This window comes from Actinia tenebrosa, unplaced genomic scaffold (assembly GCF_029948245.1).
Source record: "Actinia tenebrosa isolate PJP-AT-01 unplaced genomic scaffold, QUT_ActTen_1.0 PGA_scaffold2__45_contigs__length_23673736, whole genome shotgun sequence".
NCBI classification, from domain to species: Eukaryota; Metazoa; Cnidaria; class Anthozoa; order Actiniaria; family Actiniidae; genus Actinia; species Actinia tenebrosa.
This window is the reverse complement of record NW_028292579.1, coordinates 1,903,788-1,927,269: the sequence shown is the minus strand read 5'-3', so window position 1 is coordinate 1,927,269 and position 23,482 is coordinate 1,903,788. Positions and strand designations below refer to the sequence as shown.

The 23,482-nt window shown below is 40.2% G+C and overlaps 1 protein-coding gene across 1 annotated transcript in view; it reads right to left on the bottom strand.

The window, feature by feature from the left end:
- The window catches only part of LOC116304022 (dynein axonemal heavy chain 5-like), a 71,274-nt gene that overhangs the window by 21,047 nt on the left and 26,745 nt on the right, over nt 1-23,482 (bottom strand). Inside the window, exons 30-55 of the mRNA XM_089033928.1 lie at nt 22,830-22,928; nt 22,004-22,198; nt 20,366-20,553; nt 19,176-19,310; nt 18,480-18,641; nt 17,179-17,425; nt 16,005-16,246; nt 15,464-15,604; nt 14,426-14,654; nt 13,517-13,659; nt 12,950-13,207; nt 11,841-12,054; nt 11,216-11,325; nt 10,341-10,627; nt 9,020-9,089; nt 7,940-8,062; nt 7,615-7,745; nt 7,292-7,445; nt 5,976-6,140; nt 5,226-5,452; nt 4,315-4,537; nt 3,578-3,679; nt 2,637-2,711; nt 1,798-1,965; nt 1,539-1,667; nt 1,094-1,180 (exon numbers count right to left, since the gene is read on the bottom strand). Of these exons, the coding sequence (XP_088890054.1) occupies nt 1,094-1,180; nt 1,539-1,667; nt 1,798-1,965; nt 2,637-2,711; nt 3,578-3,679; nt 4,315-4,537; nt 5,226-5,452; nt 5,976-6,140; nt 7,292-7,445; nt 7,615-7,745; nt 7,940-8,062; nt 9,020-9,089; nt 10,341-10,627; nt 11,216-11,325; nt 11,841-12,054; nt 12,950-13,207; nt 13,517-13,659; nt 14,426-14,654; nt 15,464-15,604; nt 16,005-16,246; nt 17,179-17,425; nt 18,480-18,641; nt 19,176-19,310; nt 20,366-20,553; nt 22,004-22,198; nt 22,830-22,928 (4,304 nt within the window). The remainder of the gene's footprint in view (nt 1-1,093; nt 1,181-1,538; nt 1,668-1,797; nt 1,966-2,636; nt 2,712-3,577; nt 3,680-4,314; nt 4,538-5,225; nt 5,453-5,975; nt 6,141-7,291; nt 7,446-7,614; nt 7,746-7,939; nt 8,063-9,019; nt 9,090-10,340; nt 10,628-11,215; nt 11,326-11,840; nt 12,055-12,949; nt 13,208-13,516; nt 13,660-14,425; nt 14,655-15,463; nt 15,605-16,004; nt 16,247-17,178; nt 17,426-18,479; nt 18,642-19,175; nt 19,311-20,365; nt 20,554-22,003; nt 22,199-22,829; nt 22,929-23,482) is intronic.

The window sequence follows — 23,482 nt, the reverse complement described above, 5'->3', positions numbered from 1 at the left end:
TAAATCAATTTACCCTTGCTACGAGTGTTCACTCATACAACACAAGATTCTCATCATCAGGAAATTTCTATATTAAAAAATCTCAACTGGAAGTACAAAAAAATTCATTCTCAAGATTTGGAGCTAGGTTATGGAATACGATACCAATTTGCGTAAATTAAAAAAGAAGAAGATAAAGTTAATATTACGTAAAACACTGTCTGATTTTCTCCTAAGAGAAGATAGCTATGTTGACACTTCCACTATTGTAGACAGACTAGATTATACTTTGAACGTCTCGGACTGAGTCTTTATATATTGCGACTATTTATAAATAATTATTTCTTGATTTTCAATACTTGGTTAGTATCATTTTTTCCTTTTTCTCTTTTTTTTTTTTTGTTTTTTTTTTTTTCTTTCGTTTCTTTATTTTAAGTAAACTGTTAGTTTTTCATTTATTTATCGTCATATATTATTTGTAAATCTTCTAATATTTATTTAATGTAATATATCGCCTCCCGCCTAGATTAGCTTTATGCTATTTGCGGGAGGCTGATAAATTGTGTATATATAGTCATTATTTTGTAAAAATAAACTTGAAAAACTTGAAACTTGTGTTGCAAGATGTATTGTATTCAGGTTAGGGTTTTTGTTTTGCGGGGTATTATTTGGCTTCAAATTTCTTATCCTTGGCTACTGTTTCATTGTCTTTATGCGTCAGATGCCTTGCAACACCAAAAAACAGGGGTGGGGTGGGGGGATGTATATATGAAGGAGGGGCCATGCTGGGGAATTTTAATTGGTAATTTATCTATTTATTTGGTTTTTTTTTCTTCACTTATTATCATGGGTTGGGGCTTGGTTATAGGTTTTATTTCAGTAGGGTTGGGCTTATAGTAGTATTTAGGTATTATTAGTCTCTTAGTTTAGGATCCAGACGTATAGCTACTCTGTAGAAAAGCTAGAATACAATGAAATTCCGAATCTTAAAAGGAATGTATATGCGTTTGCGCAGGGTCTGGGGCGAAAACGAGCTCCAAGGCCTACAAAAAGTATTATGGATTATCCAAAAGTAGCCCATAAAGTAAAAGTTAGATTCAGTAAGATGGTGTACCTTGAGTGGTAAGACTTCTTTGTTGATTCCAAAGAACACAGACATGGCTCTCACCCACGAGCACAATCCAGCAACATCACCACACACCTAGAATAGGAATAAATGATTATTATTATATAGTTAGCATAGTACGTGCGCGCTGATCGGTCGAAAACTGTGCTTTATTAGTGAAAGGAGCACAGCGCTGACGCTAACTATATAATAAAACGAATTAAGCAGCTTTTTTCATAATCCGTTCAGTAATAAAGTATGCAGGAAATGACGTAAGCACTCAAGAATGTCTCTCTTCACTTCTTTTCTAAGGTAAGGTGCGTGGGAAAGTACTCTAACGATATATTTAATTGACGACAAAGTATTTTTCGATGTTTACCATGTCGTGACTGGTGTCTCGATCAGCGCGTGGCAATAGAAACAGTATTGGGGCAATAGTAAGCTGGTATCTTACTCTTTTGGCTGTTTCAATGTTGAAGTCCTCCGCCTCAAGGTATGGTGCAAGGAGCTCTACAGTCTCGTCGGTGATGGAGTCTTTGGGGAAGTTCATGAGACTTTGGAGGAAATCCGATTTACTCATCATCTGATAGTGAATTAAATATCATGCAGTAAGAATATTGTATACTGTATACACATTTAAAGTTGATATTGCAACAAATAAGTTTTGAATGCAGTTTTAATTCAGCACCCTAAGCATACAGAACATCACATACCTTTAGGGCCTCGGCCCAAGATGGTACAACAGACACTCTCTCGGCATCAAACTTCACCGGATCCAGTTTCTTCTTCAAGAGGATAATCACACCGTCCATGATTCGCATGATTAAATGTGGAGGCTTGGGAAGCTTGCGCACAGCAGAGATATGAAGCGGCTTGATGGTCTGTGGAAACAAATCAAATTAATATCAAAAATAAAATCATTTTCTGCCATGATAATACAGCTATTTCAAAAAAGGTTGGTGAAGGTTTTGTTGCACATTGCATGTTGCATGTTTCATGTTGCAAGTTACATGTTGCATGTTGCATGATGCATGTTGCAAGTTACATGTTGCATATTGTATGTTTCATGTTGCAAGTTACACGTTGCATGTTACATGTTGTATAATGCATGTTGCATGTTGCGCGTTGCATGTTACATGTTGCATGTTTCATGTTGCATGTTTCAAGTTACATGTGGCATGTTGCATGATGCGTGTTGCAAGTTACATGTTGCATATTGCATGTTGTATAATGCGTATTGCACGTTACATGCTACATGTTATATGTTGCTTACTAAGCTTGAAATGTATTATATTTCATTTGTAAATAATAAGAATACGTTATAAGATTGACTTTTGTTATTAAGTTAATCAGAAAAACTAACGCAGATAGATTTCGACGTTTCGATGACATCCTGTCATCATTATCAAGAAAGTAACTGAAAAATTTTTAAGAAGATTTCATCGCGTCGTGTGACATGGCTCGCAACATCGATTGCCTGCAGCATTCCACGCAATGTTGCACCGTGTGCCCGTATATTTATACATAAAGATGTTGTTTTTTCCTCGCATACCTGAAGGGCTGCCTCAGCTTCTTCTAGCGCGGGCTTCGCTGCCTCAAGTTTGGTTTCTGCAATAATCTTGTCTGCCTGTAGTGTGGAGATAATGTACCGTCAAAAACAAGAATAGTGACAGCAACGGCAACGACAATGACAACAAAACAGCAACATCATCAACAACAGCAGCAGCAGCAACAGCAACAGCAACAGCATCAACAACAGCAACAGCAGCAGCAGCAGCAGCAACAGCAACAACAGCAACAGCATCAACAACGAAGGCATCAACAACAACAAAAGCAAACGCAACAAAAACAACAGCAACATCATCATCAACAACAGTATTAACAACAACAGCAATAGCAACAACAACAACAACAGCAGCAGCAGCAACAGCAACAGCATCAACAACAGCAACAGCAGCAGCAGCAGCAACAGCAACAACAGCAACAGCATCAACAACGAAGGCATCAACAACAACAAAAGCAAACGCAACAAAAACAACAGCAACATCATCATCAACAACAGTATTAACAACAACAGCAATAGCAACAACAACAACAACAGCAGCAGCAGCAACAACAACAGCAGCAGCAACAACAACAGCAGCAGCAACAACAACAGCAGCAGCAACAACAACAGCAGCAGCAGCAGCAACAACAACAACAGCAGCAGCAGCAACAACAACAACAGCAGCAGCAATAATAACAACAGCAGCAATAGCAACAACAACAACTGCAGCAGCAGCAACTACAACAACAACAACAGCGTCAACAACAGTAGCTGCAGCAGAAACAATAACTAAAGTAGAAGAAACAAAACCATTAACATTCTAGAAAAACAACAGCAAGACAATCAACCAAAACAACGACGTTTACGGTATCAGCAACAGAATCAGCACCCTTCACGATTGAACAATATTATTGTAAATTTTATGTAGTTAAATTAAGTCAACTTACAGCAATATCATCAACAATTGCCTGCGCCTTGTCTTTGACTTTCTGCACTTGAGCCTTGACTTTCTCAGCTGCTTGAGCCTTGACGCTCACCTCTTTTAGAACCTTATGTTAAAAACAGGTTGGTTAGATATGAGGTGATAATGGAAGAAGAAGAGGAAGAAGGAAACAAGGAAAAAAGGGAGAATAGGCATCCAGACAGACTGACAGACAGAAAGAACTTGAAAAAATTAAGAGCAAAGAAATCGGTGCAAGGAAGGAAGCAAGCAAGGAAGCAAAAGAAAGAAGCAAGGAAGCAAGGAAGCAAGGAAGCAAGGAAGCAAGGAAGCAAGGAAGCAAGGAAGCAAGGAAGCAAGAAAGCAAGGAAGCAAGGAAGCAAGGAAGGACTTGGAAAAGAGGGCAAAGAAATCCATGGAAGGAAGGAAAAAAGGAAGGAAGGAGACAGTGAAAGAAAGAAAACAAGAAAGTAAGTATGAAGGAAAGAAGGGAGTGAAAATAATAATATTTTAAACATATTTTTGCTTTCCCTTATCTCATAAACTACCAAACTATCTTTCCGAAGTTTTTAACGCTCTCATTACAGAAAAGAAAACAATGACTCATTGATGTTATTCAAAAATTCCTTCTTTTCAAAACACGCCCAAAACCCGAGCCGACGTTTTCTTATCATGACCCCGGCATCTACCAACTAAAACATTTTTCATCGTTCTCTTCCTCGTTACAATATAATATCATCTCACCCTGTCAGCCTTTTCAGAGGCCACTGCCAACTCCTTCTCCTTGACGGCGAGTTCCCTCGATAGCTGTGCCACAGACTCGCTGGCCTCCATCAGTTTGTCAAGTCCAGTGTTCATGCGCTGAGCGAGATCGCCAATCTCTTTCCTTTTCTCCGCGTAGATTGATTTATAACCGTTGATAAACGAGAGGTAGGACTTGGGTGTCACGTGAGTTGCGCGTCGGAATCTATACGTTATTTAAAAGTCGTGTATCAGGCGTGAAAAAAAGGGGGAGGTTTATCGTTGCTTTGATTGCTAAGAGGTGAGTGAGATAACAGTACTTACATTGAAATCGTGCAATACACTGTTGTCAATGAAAAAACTACTATCATTATTACCACTGCACTAGCATCACTACCACTATCGCCATCATCCTCAGCTCCACCACCATCATTATCATCATTACCATCATCATTATCACCATGCATTATCATCAACATCATTATCACAACTGTCAGCATTATCCGCATAATCATCGCTATCATCATTACTATCACCATCGTCATCACTACCATTATCACCATCATCCCATCGCCATCTGTATCATTATCATTATCATCATTATCATTATCACCATCGACATCTTTGTCAACATCATCATCACAGTCGGTATCATCACCATCATCATTATCATCACCATCATTATCATTATCATCACCATCATCATTATCATCATCACCATCATCATCATTATAATCACCATCATCATTATCATCATCACCATCATCATCATTATCATCACCATCATCATTATCATCATCAGTATTATCATTATCTTTATCACCATCATCATCATCATCATCACCATCATTATTATCACCATCATCATCATCACCATTATTATCATAATCATACCATAAAATACTTAACATTACCTTTGGAAATAGTCTGAACAGCAGTTAGCTACCCCATCATGTATAACTCCCATGGAATGAACCACCTCGTTCTTCACCTCTGGAGTACACACCACATCAAAGTTCGAAATAAAATGGTTCGACACTGCGATCAGCGCGTCCTTTGGCCAGCGGCTGAACCAATCCATGGTACAACCGCTGATCAATCCTGGGAACTTCAGTGACCGGTTACGGAATTTTTCACCAACCTTTACAGAATAGAAATATTCAATAAAAAATATTTGACCGTAAACAGGTATTTGAAAAGGGTTATCGTGTAGGTTCCATCAGTGTAAAACTTTCTACACTGTGGTCACAGGGAACTGGGCTGAAAAACGCATGCGCATGCGCTAAATTGTTCAAGAAAACAAACATGGCCGCTGAAAAACTTTGCATCTAACGCGATCCTGTGAAGGTCGTAATGCAATCATTTTGTAATCCGAAAGTGGATTAACAACTTTAATGAAGTAACGCACTTTTTTAGTGTCAGTTAGTAACATAGTTAACATGATTAAAGGATGATTATGGCAGCGTAGACTCGCGTTACGCGGTGCTCATTTGACCCTGTTACGTGTCATCCGATAAGGTAACCCATATCAGAAAAAAGATTGTTACTTAAAGGTCAGTTCTCACGCTCCGTAACCGGGTTCCCTTTGGTTTAAGTAGCGGTTGTACACAGGGAACCCGGTTACTGGCGAGTGAATCGTACAGATACCAGACATGACGTCTTACCGGCGAGAAGCAGAGGACTACATGAAGGTTGTGCTTGGCTCTTGTCAGGAAATAGTCATACAAGTTTTCTCCCGTGGGGGGTCGTCTGGGGAATTCTTTCTTCATGACTGGAATTAGCTCTCCGCAGATTTCGTCTATTTCGTCACGTGCGAATAAATTGGAAACCTACAACAAGAAATGAAATTTAGTATTCAATATATTGTATTCGTTAGATGAGACTTTCATCCTTCGTATCCAGTTAAAGGTCAAATCGTAAAAGCACATGCATTTGAAATCTCAATAGAGGCTTTGGACCACCACGTGATGGCAGCCATGTCAGGAGGAAGGATCAATTAAATCTGGCGTAATTTGATTTATGTGAGAAAGAATTCAGTTTCTGAAGGAAGACTCTATTCACATTTTCCATACATCGGTTCACTTGTCAAACACAAAGCATTCAGTCGAGGTTGCAAGGTTCAAATTTGAATAATCCTTTGAAAGTTCCTTGGCGCCTCGCTTGAGCGCTTTGTGTGAAATAATTTATGGAAAATGGTGAATTGTTGTGCCTTCTGTCATGGCTGCCATCACGTGATGGTGCAAAGCCTCTATGCGAATATTTTGCTCTCCAAATAAATAGCAAAAACTTTGAAAGGAATGACACGTTGTCTGTAATGAGGAAACAGTGGATTGCGTATATTAAATTCCCCGAGAGAAAAAACGACGTCAGATGAGGATCCAAGGCTATCCCGAGAGTCTTTGCGTGCTCATCGCCTTCTTTGGTTTCAGCCGGTTTATGAGCAGTTTTTTGTAATGATATTCCTACTACTACTAATAATAATGATAATAATACTAAGGGTGTTGCTTTAACATTTAATAAAGACATATTCGACTAATTTGGCAAATAAAAGTAGCCAGATCTGTACTGAACCTGAAGGTACTCCAAAGTACTCCAAAGTAGAAAATAGATATCGCTAAAATGTGGCATACACTATACCATTGATTTTTTTCAATTTAAAAAATATTAAAAGCTATTTAAATGTGAAATGTTATATCTCACTCGCAATGCATGATGGGATAACTGCCGGTAATCAGTGACGTCATTTTTCTAGACAGGACTAAACTCACCACAGGAATACCATCATACTAAACTCACCACAGCAATACCATCATACTAAACTCACCACAGCAATACCATCATACTAAACTCACCACAGCAATACCATCATACTAAACTGCCGGCAATCAGTGACGTCATTTCCTTAAATTCAGGACTAAACTCACCACAGGAATACCACCATATTAAGCTCACCACAGGGATACCATCATACTAAACTCACCTCTCCTGATGAGAGCACGTTGTTCAAGTACTCCAGAAATCCTTCATCTTTGATTTCTTGGTCAGTGAAAATAAATGTGATTCCCTGTCCCTGTTGTCCAGCTACTTTGTACAAGTACTTGAGGTCTTCCATTAGATTAGAGGCGTTGTACGATCTGAAACACAGGTAAATCACGTGTTAATAGTCCCTTTTCTTATTTGGTGAATACCGCTGTGTTTCGTTTAGGCACGCGTAATCTTATCATGAAGCGCTTGAATGCGAGGTCCATAACAGAAACAGCAGAAGTAATCTGTAATGGACTGTTTACCAAGAGTACCACGTACCTTGTGAGAGTGATCTGGAAGATCTTGTAGCCAGCAATAAAAGACGCTAAACGAGTCAAACTTTGTTTCCCTGACCCACCAACACCAACAAGGAGTGCGTTACCACGAGGAGTACGGACGATGCGTGACACCTAAAATAATAGCGTTACTTATTAATATCAATCAATGCGTTACACCTGAAATAATAGCATGATGTATCAGGGCATCTCTAATGAATACAAGGTCCATACCAAGCACCTCGAATCTTCTTATTGCGTGACACTAGTCTTATGTTTTATTGGGATACGTTATATTAACTAGCGTGACGCGTGACATTTCTACTTACCCTCATTAGATGTATCATGGCATCTCTGAAGAACACAAGGTCCATACCAGCACCTCGAATACTCTCATTATACTGTTCGAGGTACATCTTGAGACGATCTTTAAGAGAATCGAAGGATTCGACCTGTGATGAAAAAATAAATAGATAAGTTTGACAGCGCCTCTGTTATACGGCTATTTTTAAAAAGGTTGGTGACGGTTTTGTTGCATATTGCATTCTGCTAAATTAAGACCACGTGTCCTTCCCTAGAGTATCATTTCTTTGTTTAACGGTAGTGCATGAGAAGACACATGAATATGGATACAACTCAAACAAAGAATCTCATTCTCAAGAGAATGACACGTGGTCTGTAATGGGAAAACATTACGCCCAATTTAAAGAGGTCTAAAGCAAAACGAATATAATAAAAGGTTTAAGAACAGGTTTGCTTATCATTTACCCGGAAAAACCAGTTGAAAAACAAATGTGTTGTTCCGATCAGAAAGTTCCTGAAAACTCGGTCTTCCCATTGAGGTAATCCATTTTCCCCGCTCTTTTCGGATTTTCCGGTACGCGCGCGTACCATTTATCGGAAGCAAAAGTTTCCCGCTCTTAGGTGCTTACCATTTATCCAGAAAAACCGGAAATTCGGGTTGGAAAAACAAATGGTATGTATCATTCCGAGTCAGTTGCAAAACTCGGTCTTCCGAATGACGTAATCCACTTTTCCCGCTCCTTTCGGTAGACGCGTGCACCATTATTCAAAAATCAAAGTTTGCCAAAATTTTCTTACCATTAGCAAACGAATTTTCAACCGGATGGATAGGTTAAATGGTAAGCACTATGGATAGGGAGCGTTGAAATTTGAAAAAAGTTATACCCTCTTTCAAATTCGTAAATTACCGCTGTGTTTCTTGATTACAGACTCATTTACTCAGGGTTAGCCTCGAATAAGCAGCTTCAATAATACAATCACTTTGACTTCGACGGACCTTTACTGGAACACATGAATATTCTGCAGAAAATTGAGGCTATAAAAACCTGCAAAGATGAATCTGCAGTCAAGGAACACAGCGGTATTGCATGTCCTTTTTTCCTTACCGGTTCATAAACCTTCGGCGTCTCAAAGTCAGCATCATCAGGTTCATCACCAGTCGCTTCTGGAGCGTCCCTGAAAAAAACATACTGTTACAGACCCTTGAATACCGAACGTGGACTTTGAAACAATAGATAGTATTGCCAGCGTCCCCTATCCTTAATACAAGGCCGACTTCGATAAATCGGTCATCTCAGGAAACTGAAGTGGTCGTTCAATAGAGGTTGACCATTTAATAGAGGTATAAGTTAGTGCAAAAGGAATTTGTATAACTGAGGAAAAGGTGTTGCCTTTGTAATTACATCTGCAAATGGTTAGACCTTCAAGTCTTCTCGGACAAGGACTTAAAACCGTAGACCCTGTCTCCCAACCCTTCCTAACCTACAGTAAATGGGGGACATAAAAGAACCTGATGAATTATTCGTGTAAGAGTAGGGGATTGTCTCCCAGTTCAACAGCCTATACCAATATATACAAATACTCCATGCGCTTTACCAATGTAAAGTGCATTGAGACAATGTGAAATGCGCTATACAAGAACCCCATTATGACAACTGGTCGATAAATAGAGGTTGGTCATTCAATAGAGGTATATATTGGTTGAAATTCCCTCTGAGACATTAGAAATTGGCCGTTGAATAAAGGTCGGTTTGCTGTATACAGTTCTCTTTTTACAATAGATCTACTCCAAAGTTTTCCCATTTCAGAGCACGCATGAGAAGTTACATGAATATGGATACGACTCAAACAAAGAATCTTTTGGCGCAATAGGCCCTTTGCAGTTAATGGTCACGTGTCTGTAGTAAAGGGCAAAACAAATGTTTTTATATTAAATTGGTGATCTTTTTAGCTACTTGTAAAGAACTGAATGAAAACATGTGTATCCAGTGTGTTACGAAATGCAGTTTTATAACGATCTCTCGAAACAGGATGTAGAAAGTGTGTTTGCCCACCAGCATATTTCACCCATGGGAATCAAAATGTTCATTCATTTGCTCTCAGTGAATTAATCAGCACGTGATTGCTTAGCTGCAAAGGGCCTATTGTGGATTTTCTCGCTTTCTGATTGGCCTAGAGCCGTGGGCAATAGGAGGACATACCGATAGATTACGTCAGCGAATCACTCGGGCACTCGAAACCGTTTTTCTTCCAATTTTTTTCCCTTTTTGTAGTAAGATATTTAATTTTCTGTGGTATGGAAAACTGGAGCAAATTGGAATTGAAATGGGAAAACATCACGTCCAAGCTGAAACAGTCTTTTGGCCGTTAAATAGAGGTTGGTCGCTTAATACAGGTTTTTCTACGATTTCTTGGCTTCTGCCTTACCTCAAGAAGTCCACAAAGTAAGAGGTTGCTTCGATCAATGGCTGATATTCTTCACCCAACTCATCCTCAACCACTCTCTTCATCGTCTTCTCAAACCATTCCTTGTCCTGTTGATTTGTGAAGCGATCAGAAATAACTCGTATACACTCATGTTTCCACAGGTTGAGAACAGCGCGCTCACTCTCGATCACTTCTGATATGGTGTTGAGCATTCCTTGCCAGATGCGTGACAGGTCACGCAAGTTGAACACGTAGTGAAACTTGGCTGGCGTCGGTAACATTTTCACCTGGAAATTACACAATAAATGGGTTAAATATTATATTTATGCGGTTAAATGAAAATTAGGCAAAGTTAGACTCGATCTGAGTAGCAGCGAATAGTCTACGATAGCCGCTGTTTCCAATTGTTGACTGCCTACTGGCCATCTATACACGTTAAACACAGGCTATCACAATCACACGCTATTCTGGTGATTACGCTAGAAGTATCTTTAGTCATCAGCAGGGCTAAGCTATTTGATCGGTAATTACCGCTATATCGATCAACGCTATTGATTGCCAATGGGTCAACTCGATCACGCGCTATCCATGTGATCACGCTAGCTTGACCTTAAATTCGCCCAACAATCATATGCATTACGATATTCGCTATCGCTAGCCTCTGACAACCACACGCTAAAAGCGATTCCATTCCGATGAAAAGACTGGGTCGAGGTAGCATGGCAGTGCATTGTGGGACATATTTCCAAGATGGCGTCTATTTCCTCCCACAATGCACTGCACTGCAAACTCGACCCAGTTTTTCCCTCCAACTTTGGAATGGATAATTTTGGATTGCTTGGCTTGCGGCGGGTGTCAAATGTTGTTAAATGCACCTTGGTCAGTTGCCATAGTCGTCGGGTACATGGGACCATCTTCAGGACGAAGTCTTGTACTTCCTTATTGAATCCTCGCTCCTTACAGAAGTATCCTCCGCCGATCACACCTGGTGACAAGCAAAAATCAGACCAGGAAAAGTCTATATTATCTTATTCATTTACACCATTACAAAATACACCCAATCAAAATGCAGGGAAATCGTTGCATATTCGTGTGAATAGACCCATTGCAGCACGTCGGAATGCAGCTCAATTTGGAGGACATAACAATAGGTTTACAATTCTCAGGAGATTGAAATTCTTTTGTTTTGTCCTCCAAATTGAGCTGTTTTGACGTCAAATGCAAGAGTCTATTAAGCTCTCTCATTTCCCTCGTGCGGAAAGTTTGGAATAACATAGTGCAATATGAAGACACACGAATATGGATACAACTCTAACAAAGAATCTCATTCTTAAGTGAATGGCACGTGATCTGAAATGGGAAAACATTCCGTTGAAGATAACGAGGTATATTCATAGAACACCTGTTTTCACATGCTATACCAGTAACGGAAATAATACCACAAAAATAGACTAATAATATATGGAAAGAAAATTGAAATAGATAGTAAAGATAACGTACCGAAGATTTTATCAATAGAAGCGTTGCTAGGCAACGTGCAGTTAAATATAGTGAACTGCCTCTTTAATCTTTGTGGTATATCATTGCGTCCTCCACCAGGATGAATCATGGCAGCCATGAACTGGATATCTGCTATGTTGGTGAAGTCACCGGGTTTCTCGAGGTTATAAAAACCTTTGGTTTCCATCAACTGCCGCACGATCTCGTTGGTGACCTGGAGTTAGATTATTGTGGTTGTTACTATGATGAAATGACTGTGTTAACGTTGTAGGGTCCATCATTGGCACGAACATTCACATCAACAACATTTTCATCAGCATTGTCAACATCATCATCATCACCATCATCACCATTATCACCATCATCACCATCATTATCAAAATCATCCTCACCATCACCACCATCATCACCATTATCACCATCATTATCAACATCATCATCACCATCACCACCATCATCACCATTATCACCATCATTATCACCATCATCACCATCATTATCACCATCATCACCATCATTATCACCATCATCATCACCATCACACCATCATCACCATCATTATCACCATCATCATCACCATCACCACCATCATCACCATTATCACCATCATCACCATCATTATCACCATTTTCACCATCATCATCATCACCATCACAATCATCATCACCATCACCATCATCATCATCATTATCACCATCACCATCATCGTCACCATCACCATTCCCATCATCATTATTACCATCATTCTCATCATCATCAGCACCATTACCAAAATTATCATCATCATAGTCGTCATTATCATCACCAGCATCATCATCATCATCATCGTGACCACCATCATCAACATTATCACCATCATACACCATCACAATCATCATCACCATCAACTTTCTCATCATCATCAGCACCAATACCATCATCAACATCACCAGCATCACCATCATCACTAACAATCACCAAAAATATTATTGCCATGATTTTAGTATTATATACTTCAGAGATAAACTGACTTTCAGCATTATTGTAATCATCATCATCATCATCATCACCATCGTCATCACCACCACCACCATCATCATCATCATAATCATCATCATCATCATTCCTACCTGGTCTCCCCATTCATTGATAATCGGCATATTAACATCATCAATAAACACAGTCATCTTCTTCCCAGCAGGCGGTCCATATGTACTACCCATTCTCTTATCCACGTAGCTCTCTATCGTCCTCTGGAACAGCAGAGGTGTCGACGCAGACGAGAAGTTGAAGCTCTTGCTTAAGTGTTTCTCGGGATCGTATTTGTTCATGTGGCCTTTAATCATAACCGTTTTGGCTGTTCCTTGCTCTCCGATCAAAAGGGCGGCCTACAATAAAAATATTCTTATGAATCTCAGACACGTCTATCGTTTCATTTGAAGACAAACAGAATGCTTATGATTATTAGTCAAATCCAACCAGTAGTCTATCATCAGTGCTGCGTTCCAATTGGTTGATCTACTACTAGGCTATAAGTACATATATAGCGCATATTACCTTTCACTGCTTAGCAACGACTCTACCAATCAGAGCGCGTATATTACCTTTGCCTGCTTAGCAACGACTCTACCAATCAGAGCGCGCATATTACCTTTGACTGTTTGCAGCGACTCTACCAATCACTGCGCGCATATTACCTTAGACTGCTTGGCAACCGTCTCGATGAGGTAATCCATGCATACATTATCGACATTAGGCACCAGGATGGACAGGAAGTCTGGTACGTGGTCTTTAGGGTAGACATACTCCTCGACCTTTGTGTTCCAATGAGCCCATTCACCTGATAATAATGTTCAAGTATCAAGGTAAGAGCGTTACACATTGTCACGGCATTGTCACGCCACAAACACAGTTTTAGATTTTTGTTTGCGATACCAACGCGAGAAAAGCCCGCAATTGTATGATGTGTCGGACTTTTTTTCAATATTGCATATAATTCTAATGACTGATATTTTCTGTAAGATAATTTTTAAAGATTGCGCGGCAAACCTTCAACGCGTGAAAGGAAACCTTATATTTATATCATTATGAAATAATTGTAATAACTCTCACTTTCTGATTGGTTGGGGCGCGCGTAATTTATGAGAGTACATAGCACGTGCGCAGTGTATAATTCGTCTTTTGCATCCAAAATAACGGCTATTCTAATTTTCATTTTTCTAAGAAAAAAAGTCAATTTTTGTTCTGTGTACAGTTATAAAGATTCTTTGTTTGCGCTGCATCTATATTCAAGTGTCTTCTCAAAAAGGTAACACAAAGAATCTTATTCTTATGAAAATGACACGTGGTCTGAAATGGAAAAAACATTACGCCCAAGATAAAAAGGTCTGTAGACCTAATCGGCTAACGTGTTGCTATGTACCTTACCACCCAATTCAAACCTTCTGGGAATAGAAGCGTTTGTCTCTACGAATTCAACTGTGAAACCAAAATATAACGAACAATGAAACTTATTCCCATGTGGTTTGAATTGGGTGGAAAAGTTTATAGCAAAACGTTAGCCGATTAACTAGAACCTGTTAACCTGCGACGTATCTGTAACTTACCAGCATCATCGACGAGGAATTCAAACATGGTTTGTGATTCCTTCACCTCCGGCAGGTCATGATCAAACGTCTCTCTCAAGAACTGTTCCAGTTTGAACCGACCATCCAGCTCCAGCAACGAACCGAGACTCCACATGACAGAGAACACGTAAAGGTGTTCCAAATGAGACGATGAGATGTTGCCGCCATCTTCTTTTTTAGGGATCAAACCATCAAGTAATGTTATGGCCTGAAAAACGAAGCGACAAAAGAGAAGTGAAGAGGCGGATTCGTTTTTGTTTTTTGTTTTTGGTAGGGAGAGATGGCTACAGCTATTTCAAACTGAAAAGGTTGGTGAAGGCTGTGTTGCATGTTGTATACAAAGCCCGAACTGTACTATGGTCGATGTAAATGCAATTATCAAAAGGTCGTAACGATATGTTATTTTCCTTAACTTATTCTCCACGTTTTCCCGGCATATAGAGGTTTTGCACCATCACGTGACGGCAGCCATGTTAGATGGCAGGCTGAATTCAATTCAATTCAATTCAACGCAAATTCACTGAAAATTGTTCTAAAACCCGTATCAATCCACGAAGAAAAGTAGAATAGCCAGCAAACGATCAGATAAACAAGCAGTGACGTCATAGTGATAGAGGGCAATTGTTTGTAGTATAAGCCTACTAATAGATCAATAAATGAATGCAAACAATGTTGAAATTAGGTTGAAAACGTTTATGTTTGCGTTGTTTTGGTTTTCAAAACCGCTTTTTTTCGCTATTAGCGTCAATCACTAATACACCTTAGACTATAGACTAGTATTAGATCAGAGAGCAGGATTTGTGATAGACCGTTGGTAGGTTTAGACTAAATAGTAATATTTGTATTTCTGTATAATATAATCGCTTAAAGCGAAGGCATTTAACCCGTGAAATAAAAAATACTAGTCAACGTGTATTAGTCAAAGACACAAAAGAAAACAATGGAACAATTAGTCTAACATCTATTTCACGGGTTTAATTAAGGTCACAAGGCACCTACATACTACTGATTACTTACCTGCATGATAAAATTATGGTCTAGTACGTCCATCTTGCAGACCAGTCCCTCGCGGACATAAGTCAGTGTTTCTTCAAATGATTTATCGAAGAAGCTCTTGAGTATCTCGCCCTCGTATTCTGAACGTTTATTGATCCAAGCCTGCAATGAATATATTGGCAATACTTGAATATATTGGAATACACTGGTAATACTGAACCAAGAAGCAAGGAAGCAAGGAAGCAAGGAAGCAAGGAAGCAAGGAAGCAAGCAAGCAAGCAAGCAAGCAAGCAAGCAAGCAAGCAAGCAAGCAAGCAAGGAAGCAAGCAAGCAAGCAAGCAAGCAAGGAAGCAAGGAAGCAAGCAAGCAAGCAAGCAAGCAAGCAAGCAAGCAAGCAAGCAAGCAAGCAAGCAAGCAAGCAAGCAAGCAAGCAAGCAAGCAAGCAAGCAAGCAAAAAGGGAGAAAGGTATCGAGTTAGGAAGGAATTAAGGTTCAATGAGCAAACGAACATTTTTCAAATATACATAAGTCTCAAAAGGCTCCAGTCTGACGTTCTCCATACCTGTACAATGGGCTGCCAATCCAAGCCAGACGAGCTCATATACACCATCCCATTACGAGACACCGTAGCAGGTGAAGCATTGTCAATATTATGAGGTTCAAAGATGATCTTACACTGTGGTGACATGGGTATACGATCACCATTGGCTAGTGTCAAGGTCTTGTTGTCGTCTAGAACACTGTTGAGGTTTTCAATCCAGATGGCGTCTACTGGTCCATCCAATACGATCCAGATCCTCTCACCTGCAAATATCCAAAGATGAAATCTTATAAGTTCCCATGATGTAGACCCCTTGCAGCACTTTGGAATGCAGCTCCATCTGGGGGACAAAACAATAGGTCCTAATTCTCAGGAGATTGAAATTCTCTTGTTGTGTCCTCCAAATTGAGCTGCTTTGACGTCACATGCAAGAGGTCTATTAGGAGGACATAACAATAGGTTTCCAATTCTCATGAGATTGAAATTCTTTTGTTTTGTCCTCCACATTGAGCTGCTTTGACGTCACATGCAAGGGGTCTATTTGGAGGACATAACAATAGGTTTCCAATTCTCAAGAGATTGGAATTCTTTTATTTTGTCCCCCAGATGGACCTGCTTTGACATCACATAAATTGTTGCAATGTGTGTCACCCCGATTAAAATTTGTTGCGTGCAATGTTGCACACCGTGTGCTAGCACCTTAGAGAACTAACTAAACATTAACCAAGTAAATAGTTCATTTAGAGTCAGTACATTTGTACGGAAATTCGAGAACAATGTCCGAACGTTTTGGTGACCGTAACACAATTCAAAACAATTTATACCCCGTGAGGGATAGCGCCGAAAAGGTGAATTCGTACGGGAGTCGACAGAAAATCTATTGCGTGACATTTCGCGCCGTGACAATGACCACAGACTACACGAAAAAAATTCTAAGTGTCGCGAAAGTGAGTTGCTCGCTACTGAGTACCCCGGGGGGGGGGGGGGGGGGGGGGGTACTCCGCCAGGATTTGGGTAGGGGTGTTCCGCTGGGATTCTGAAATGGGTACCCTGTTTATGACAAAAAAACTCAAATTTTTAGAAATCAAAATCAAAATCGAAATCGAAATCGAAATCGAAATCGAAAAGAATCGGTAGATATAATGCTCTAGATTCGATTATATGTTGAGTAGTAAACTGACTAGCAAAGCCTCACCTTTCTTGGCGCGCAGTGTCTTCCTCCAGAGTGTAGAAAAGATCCCATCCGTCCAGTCATTAGTAGCCACATCTAGTCTGCCAAACATCTGTGGTGCTGTGATGGCTTTAGGGTTCATCCTCATCTCCCGATGGGGGGTCCCACAGTCAGTCATTGCCTTCATCAGGTTGTGAATGCAAGCAGTCTTGCCTGCACCACTCGGTCCCAGGACCATCATACCGTGACGAACGCGTTGGGTCTCGAATAACTAAAAGAGAAACAAAAGAAAATGAAATTGGGCTACAAATACCATACAAGTCACACAAGTCACACAAGTCACGCAATTTCGCCTTACGATTGGTTTAATAAAAGTATAAAACGTTTTTATAATTATACCACATTATACAACGAGGATAATACTATAGTATTATTCTATTAGTAGTTTTAAAACAAAAGTGAGGAAACTTGACTTAACTTAGTTATTGATCATTTTTTACATCTTCATTTATTCATCTACTTAAGATTTGCTTTATTTAGTTTATATATTTTTCGGAGATACTAGCTTTGTAGCTACTCTACAATCCAAAATGAAATAAAGATTGTGTGTGTGTGTGTGTGTGTGTGTGTGTGTGTGTGTGTGTGTGTAAGTGTGTGTGTGTGTGTGTGTGTGTATGTATGTGTGTGTGTGTGTGTGTGTGTGTTTGTGTTTGTGTGTGTATGTATGTATAGTAATAAAGACTTTTTAAGAGTACCCCTAAATAGCCCAGGGCTAATAAACTTGTAGCTCACAAGATCAAACAAATATTAAAAAATAACTGATGTCTGATGTTTTTTACAATAACGTAACGATAAAAACTTCTCGTTTCTAGTGATCAAAACGATCAAAGGAAAGAGCGCGCACTCGTTGACGTCAGCGTATCTGTCTGTCCTCTTATTGATGACAAAGAAATATCCTATCAATGCGCGAGAAATTTGTAAGTTGTTGTAAAATACAAAACGATGACCTAGCCGATGACCTGGCGATGACTTGAAGATGACTTAACTGTTGCTTAATGACGTGTTACAGCCATTCCCAATCACACGCGCCCTTTAGCGATTGTTTCTGTCGCGACTAAGAAGGTTTTAGTGGACGTCAATCACAAGGCGTTACCATAACATTGTCGGAAAATACAAAGCTATGAGGGCACGTGCCTATGGAATGTCAAGGAAACGCCTTGATTGACGTCCACCAAAACCTTCTTAGTCGCGACAGAAACGATCGCTAGAGCGGCGCTTGTGATCGAGAATGGCTGTAACATTGCGTATTACAAAACATAATCTACCTGAATAAGCTTGAGTCTCCAAGGTGGATGGTTAATCAGACCAGCCTCTTCAACCTGGTTGGCTATAGCCTGTTCTAGCTCAGGGTATCCCGCCTTGTCCAGGACAATACCAGGAAACAAGTCATTGATAAGACTGAGAAACAGCGGCTCGTCCTCGTCGATCTGGAAAACAAGAACGATATCAGTATCAGTACCAGTATCAGTACTTAGTTTTACCACGCGTTACGCGTCGGTAAGTGGCTTGTTATCCAATAGAGCACGCGCATGATACGTTATAGCCACCATCTTGTTGACGATAACAAAGCATTCCTCATTAGCTGCTCTTGTTAGATCAACCAAGATGGCGGCTGTTTCATTGTTATTCATGTCTCAAGGGATTTTGAGTTACATGGTTGCAGACACTGTATAAAAACGCTATGTAAAAGTTTTCTACTTTCTCTTAGGACCCTCATTACTATGATGTTCTGTTTAATATGGACTTACCAGTTTGGACAGGTTCATGTCCCTCAGGACCCTCATTCCTATAGTGTTCTCGCTGTCTAATATGGACTTACCAGATTGGACAGATTCATGTCCCTCAGGACCCTTATCACTATGGTGCTCTCACTGTCTAATATGGACTTACCAGTTTGGACAAATTCATGTCCCTCAGGACCCTCATTACTATGGTGCTCTCACGGTCTAATATGGACTTACCAGTTTGGACAGATTCATGTCCCTCAGGACCCTCATTACTATGGTGTTCTCGCTGTCTCCAGGATTGCTTCTCTTTGCCGCCCCAAGAGTTCGTAATACAGACAGGATGTTACGCAGCCCGAAGTCGTAATGAACCTATACATTATAAACAAACATTGAAACATAGATAAGTTTTTGGAGTGAAGCTGATTAAGCCTGGACTGTTGTCATGAAGATATTGGAAGCGTCAATGAACTCTTAAACGTCATTACTATTCATCCTTTTGTACAAAACGCATTTTAAGTTTACATAATGCAATAGGTAAAAAGGTAACACTTCAATTCAATTCCTAGCTACCACGTGTAGAGTTTGTTAAGCCTAAACCTTGAAGCAAGGTTTGTTCTGCGGGATTTCTGGGTTTCTTCCCTTAACAAAACCCAAACTTTTAAATTCCAATCGAATCTGCGAATTATGGCAATGCCTTGACTTCGGTCATCCCAGAGGTTGTTTCAGGGTTCTATCTGTGAGTAAGCCATGCCCTGACTTAGATCAGCCTAGAGGTTGTTTCAGGGTTCTATCTGTGAGTTAGCCATGCCCTGACTCAGATCAGCCCAGAGGTTGTTTCAGGGTTCTATCTGTGAGTTAGCCGTGCCCTGACTTAGATCAGTCCAGAGGTTGTTTCAGGGTTTGATCTGTGAGTTAGCCATGCCCTGACTTAGATCAGCCCAGAGGTTGTTTCAGGGTTCTATCTGTGAGTTAGCCATGCCCTGACTTAGATCAGCCCAGAGGTTGTTTCAGGGTTCTATCTGTGAGTTAGCCATGCCCTGACTTAGATCAGCCCAGAGGTTGTTTCAGGGTTCAATCTGTGAGTTAGCCATGCCCTGACTTAGATCAGCCCAGAGGTTGTTTCAGGGTTCAATCTGTGAGTTAGCCATGCCCTGACTTAGATCAGCCCAGAGGCTGTTTTCAAGTTAGAACTGAGGGTTTCTAACGATTTTTTTCAGCATAGGCTTAAAATGTCATTCTCTAGATTGCTTTCTTCTTTCCAATAAAGTTAGGAAAAAAACGCCTCGTGGATCCACACTACTTTGACAATGTGATGACGCAATTTATCGCCAATAAGAGAACAGACACATAAAAATTGGATGTCAATTTGTTAAATTGATATATATTAAAAATATACCAATCATCTCACATATTATTTTCCCTACCTGCTTTGACAACTGCTCCTCGCACAGCTTGTAAAGAGTATAGAACTTCCTAGCCAGTGTGATGTTGTCGATAAACCCGCAACTAGCGAGCTTGACTCGAATGATAATCTGTCGATCAGGAACCATCATGGCGACTGTACGGAATTGAATCTTAAGATTCTCGGGGAGCTCCTGCCTGCCGGCATAACCTGCCAAGGATAAGAAACCATATTCAAATTACTGGTATTACAATAGGCAGATTAAGATTCCCGTTTTTCTTTCCCGCAAACGCCAAACGTGACCACGTTTTCATCGTTCCCCTACATTTCACTTTACCTTTTGCAAATCTTCTCGACAAAGACAAGTATTCTTTTGTTTATCTACTACTTGGAGATTTTTGCGATTCCTTTTCACTAATTTTAAAGAACTTTTTAATGGTCAACTGACGTTTCACGTTTGCCGTAAACGAGAATCTTAAACTCTCTACTGGAAGATATTAGAGTTAAACTCTGTTGCCTTCAAACCATTGTTTCGAGTAGAGGCATTTGGGTCAACAAAATGATATGTATAGAAACTAACCCAAATGCTACATTAGGCCCAGGCTAAAAGAGGAAACGTTTCCAGAAACATGTTTACCGCGCGCATGTTCCCCCGATGTTTCCAAGTTTAGCCGCAATTATCCAAGATGCATCACTCAAATCATATAAATATATTATACCATTGGACTATTCACTTCATGTAGAATCAATGCTGAAAATATTGATTTAAGTGTCATAGGCACTTGAAGACATAGAGTGTAACTCTGCTATTAGACAGGTTTCCGGGAATGCAATTATGCACACTTTACCCCCTCTTTATATATAATGCAATACACTTCTATACCTAAGGGCGCAATGTTTACCCTCCCATTTTAGACCATGTGTCATTCCTTTGAGAATAAGATTCTTTGTTTGAGTTGTATCCATATTCATCTGTCTTCTCATTCGCAACCGTTAAACAAAGAAATGATACTCTAGGAAATGACACGCGGACTGAAATTGGAGGGAAAACATTGCTCCCAAGGTAAAGAGCTCTATTTTTTGATTGGCAGAAGCCAAAAATCCGACGTCTGCAAGTTGTCAGTGGAGGTCACCATAAATGAAACTCGCTTACGGAACAATTTTCTTTGCAACTTCTCTCGGAACGGCGTTGCGACACAAGTTGCATGGAGCATTGCAGCGTGTAACCTGCAGGGAAATTTGAAAAATATGTTGCGAGAGAAGTTGCAGCAATCGTTGCGAAAAGTAGAATTCGTTTTTTACCGTTGAACCGTGAAAACACTCTTGCAACTTGTGTCGTAACGCTGTTGCGAGAAAAGTTGCAGAGAAAATTGCTTAATCGCGTCTTTAAGCTTCATGGATTGGAAAGAAGTCAAAACAAGTGTGTAAGATGCTGACGAAGCCCAATACAGGCCGAAACAGCTGTCCACGGTTTCCAGTTGAGCTGGCTCATTTTTTACGCGGCTTGAAGTTGTGAAAGGCCCATTGGCCCTCTTCTTCAGTCGTTTCATACAAGGTTCGTAATTTACCTATTACGCATGTTCTTATATGATTTCCGAGTCCATCCCACACGGCTTACCGCCTCATCTCTCGCGTAAGATCAATGGGAATCAACACATACCTGGGTTCATAGTCAAAAAGATACCAAACTCAGGGTTCATGTCAACGACATCGCCATCAGAGAAGATGAACTGCTTCTTGCGCTCTTTCTTGCAGGTCAGGATGATGTAGATTTGCTGTGCGGCGACGGAGAGCACAGGAAGGTCGATACGATTGAACTCGTCAAAGCATCCCCAGCTACCGGACTGCGCGAGACCTGTAAGTAATAAAATAATTAGGTTTATTACACATATAGGGTCGATATCCGTGAAATAAAGCCGTGAGTAAAAACCACATCAGTGAAGTGATACGATATCACTTCACGGTAAAACTGCCCAATAAGATCTCGCGACATATTTTAGTTTTGACCAATCAAAATCGACCCTAAATGTATAATAAACTCGTTTTCCGTATCATATCGCTCACTCGCTTGCAGACTCCCTCGTTCGCGATATGATACGAAAAACTCGTGAATAGAAACGATATCAAGCTCTTAACATGTGATAATCTCTATTTATTTAATAAGAGAGGGTAACTTCTTAATAGCGCGCGCAACGTGAATTCCCGGTTGGGCTATTTTAAGAATTCGGATGTAGTTTAAATTTCACCTTACCCTACTCACGTGCGTCAACTAGCGCGCGCGCGTTCAAAACAGAGGGCGCTAGTTGAAGCAAGGCACATAGCTGCCGTGAAAAGGTATATGGGAAATTACTCTTATGATTTATTCGATTGACGACAGTGTATTACCAGATTTCGCAATCGCGAAAACTATAACTGTTGTCTCGATCAGCGAACGGTAACATCCTTCTGGCCCGAGAGAATGTTTGGAATGACACTCGTTTGTTTACCTTTGAAGATACGTCCAAGCCCTCTGTAGTCCATCTGGTCAGAACAGTTGAAAACAACCACGTATTTACCAAGGGCCTTGCCCATGTCCTTGGTGGTTTCTGTTGAACAGAATAGAAACGTTCAATAAATCTGAGTGATTTAGAATCGGCAAAAAAAAGCGTAGCAACGACAGGCGAAAGAAGAGAGTAATAAAGGAAAAAAAGAAAGAAAGAAAAAAATGAAGAAAGATAAAAAATGATCAAAAAGGAAAAGATGAATAAGGAAGACAAATAAGAGAAATAGGAAAGAAATGGAAAAAAGACAACAACAAATAAACTACAAATAAATGAAAGTAAGGAAGCAAGGAAGCAAGGAAGCAAGCAAGCAAGGAAGCAAGCAAGCAAGGAAGCAAGCAAGCAAGCAAGCAAGCAAGCAAGCAAGAAAGCAAGCAAGGAAGCAAGGAAGCAAGGAAGCAAGCAAGCAAGCAAGCAAGCAAGCAAGCAAGCAAGCAAGCAAGCAAGCAAGCAAGCAAGCAAGCAAGCAAGCAAGCAAGCAAGCAAGCAAGCAAGGAAGCAAGGAAGCAAGCAAGCAAGCAAGCAAGCAAGCAAGGAAGCAAGGAAGCAAGGAAGCAAGGCAAGCAAGGCAAGCAAGCAAGCAAGCAAGCAAGCAAGCA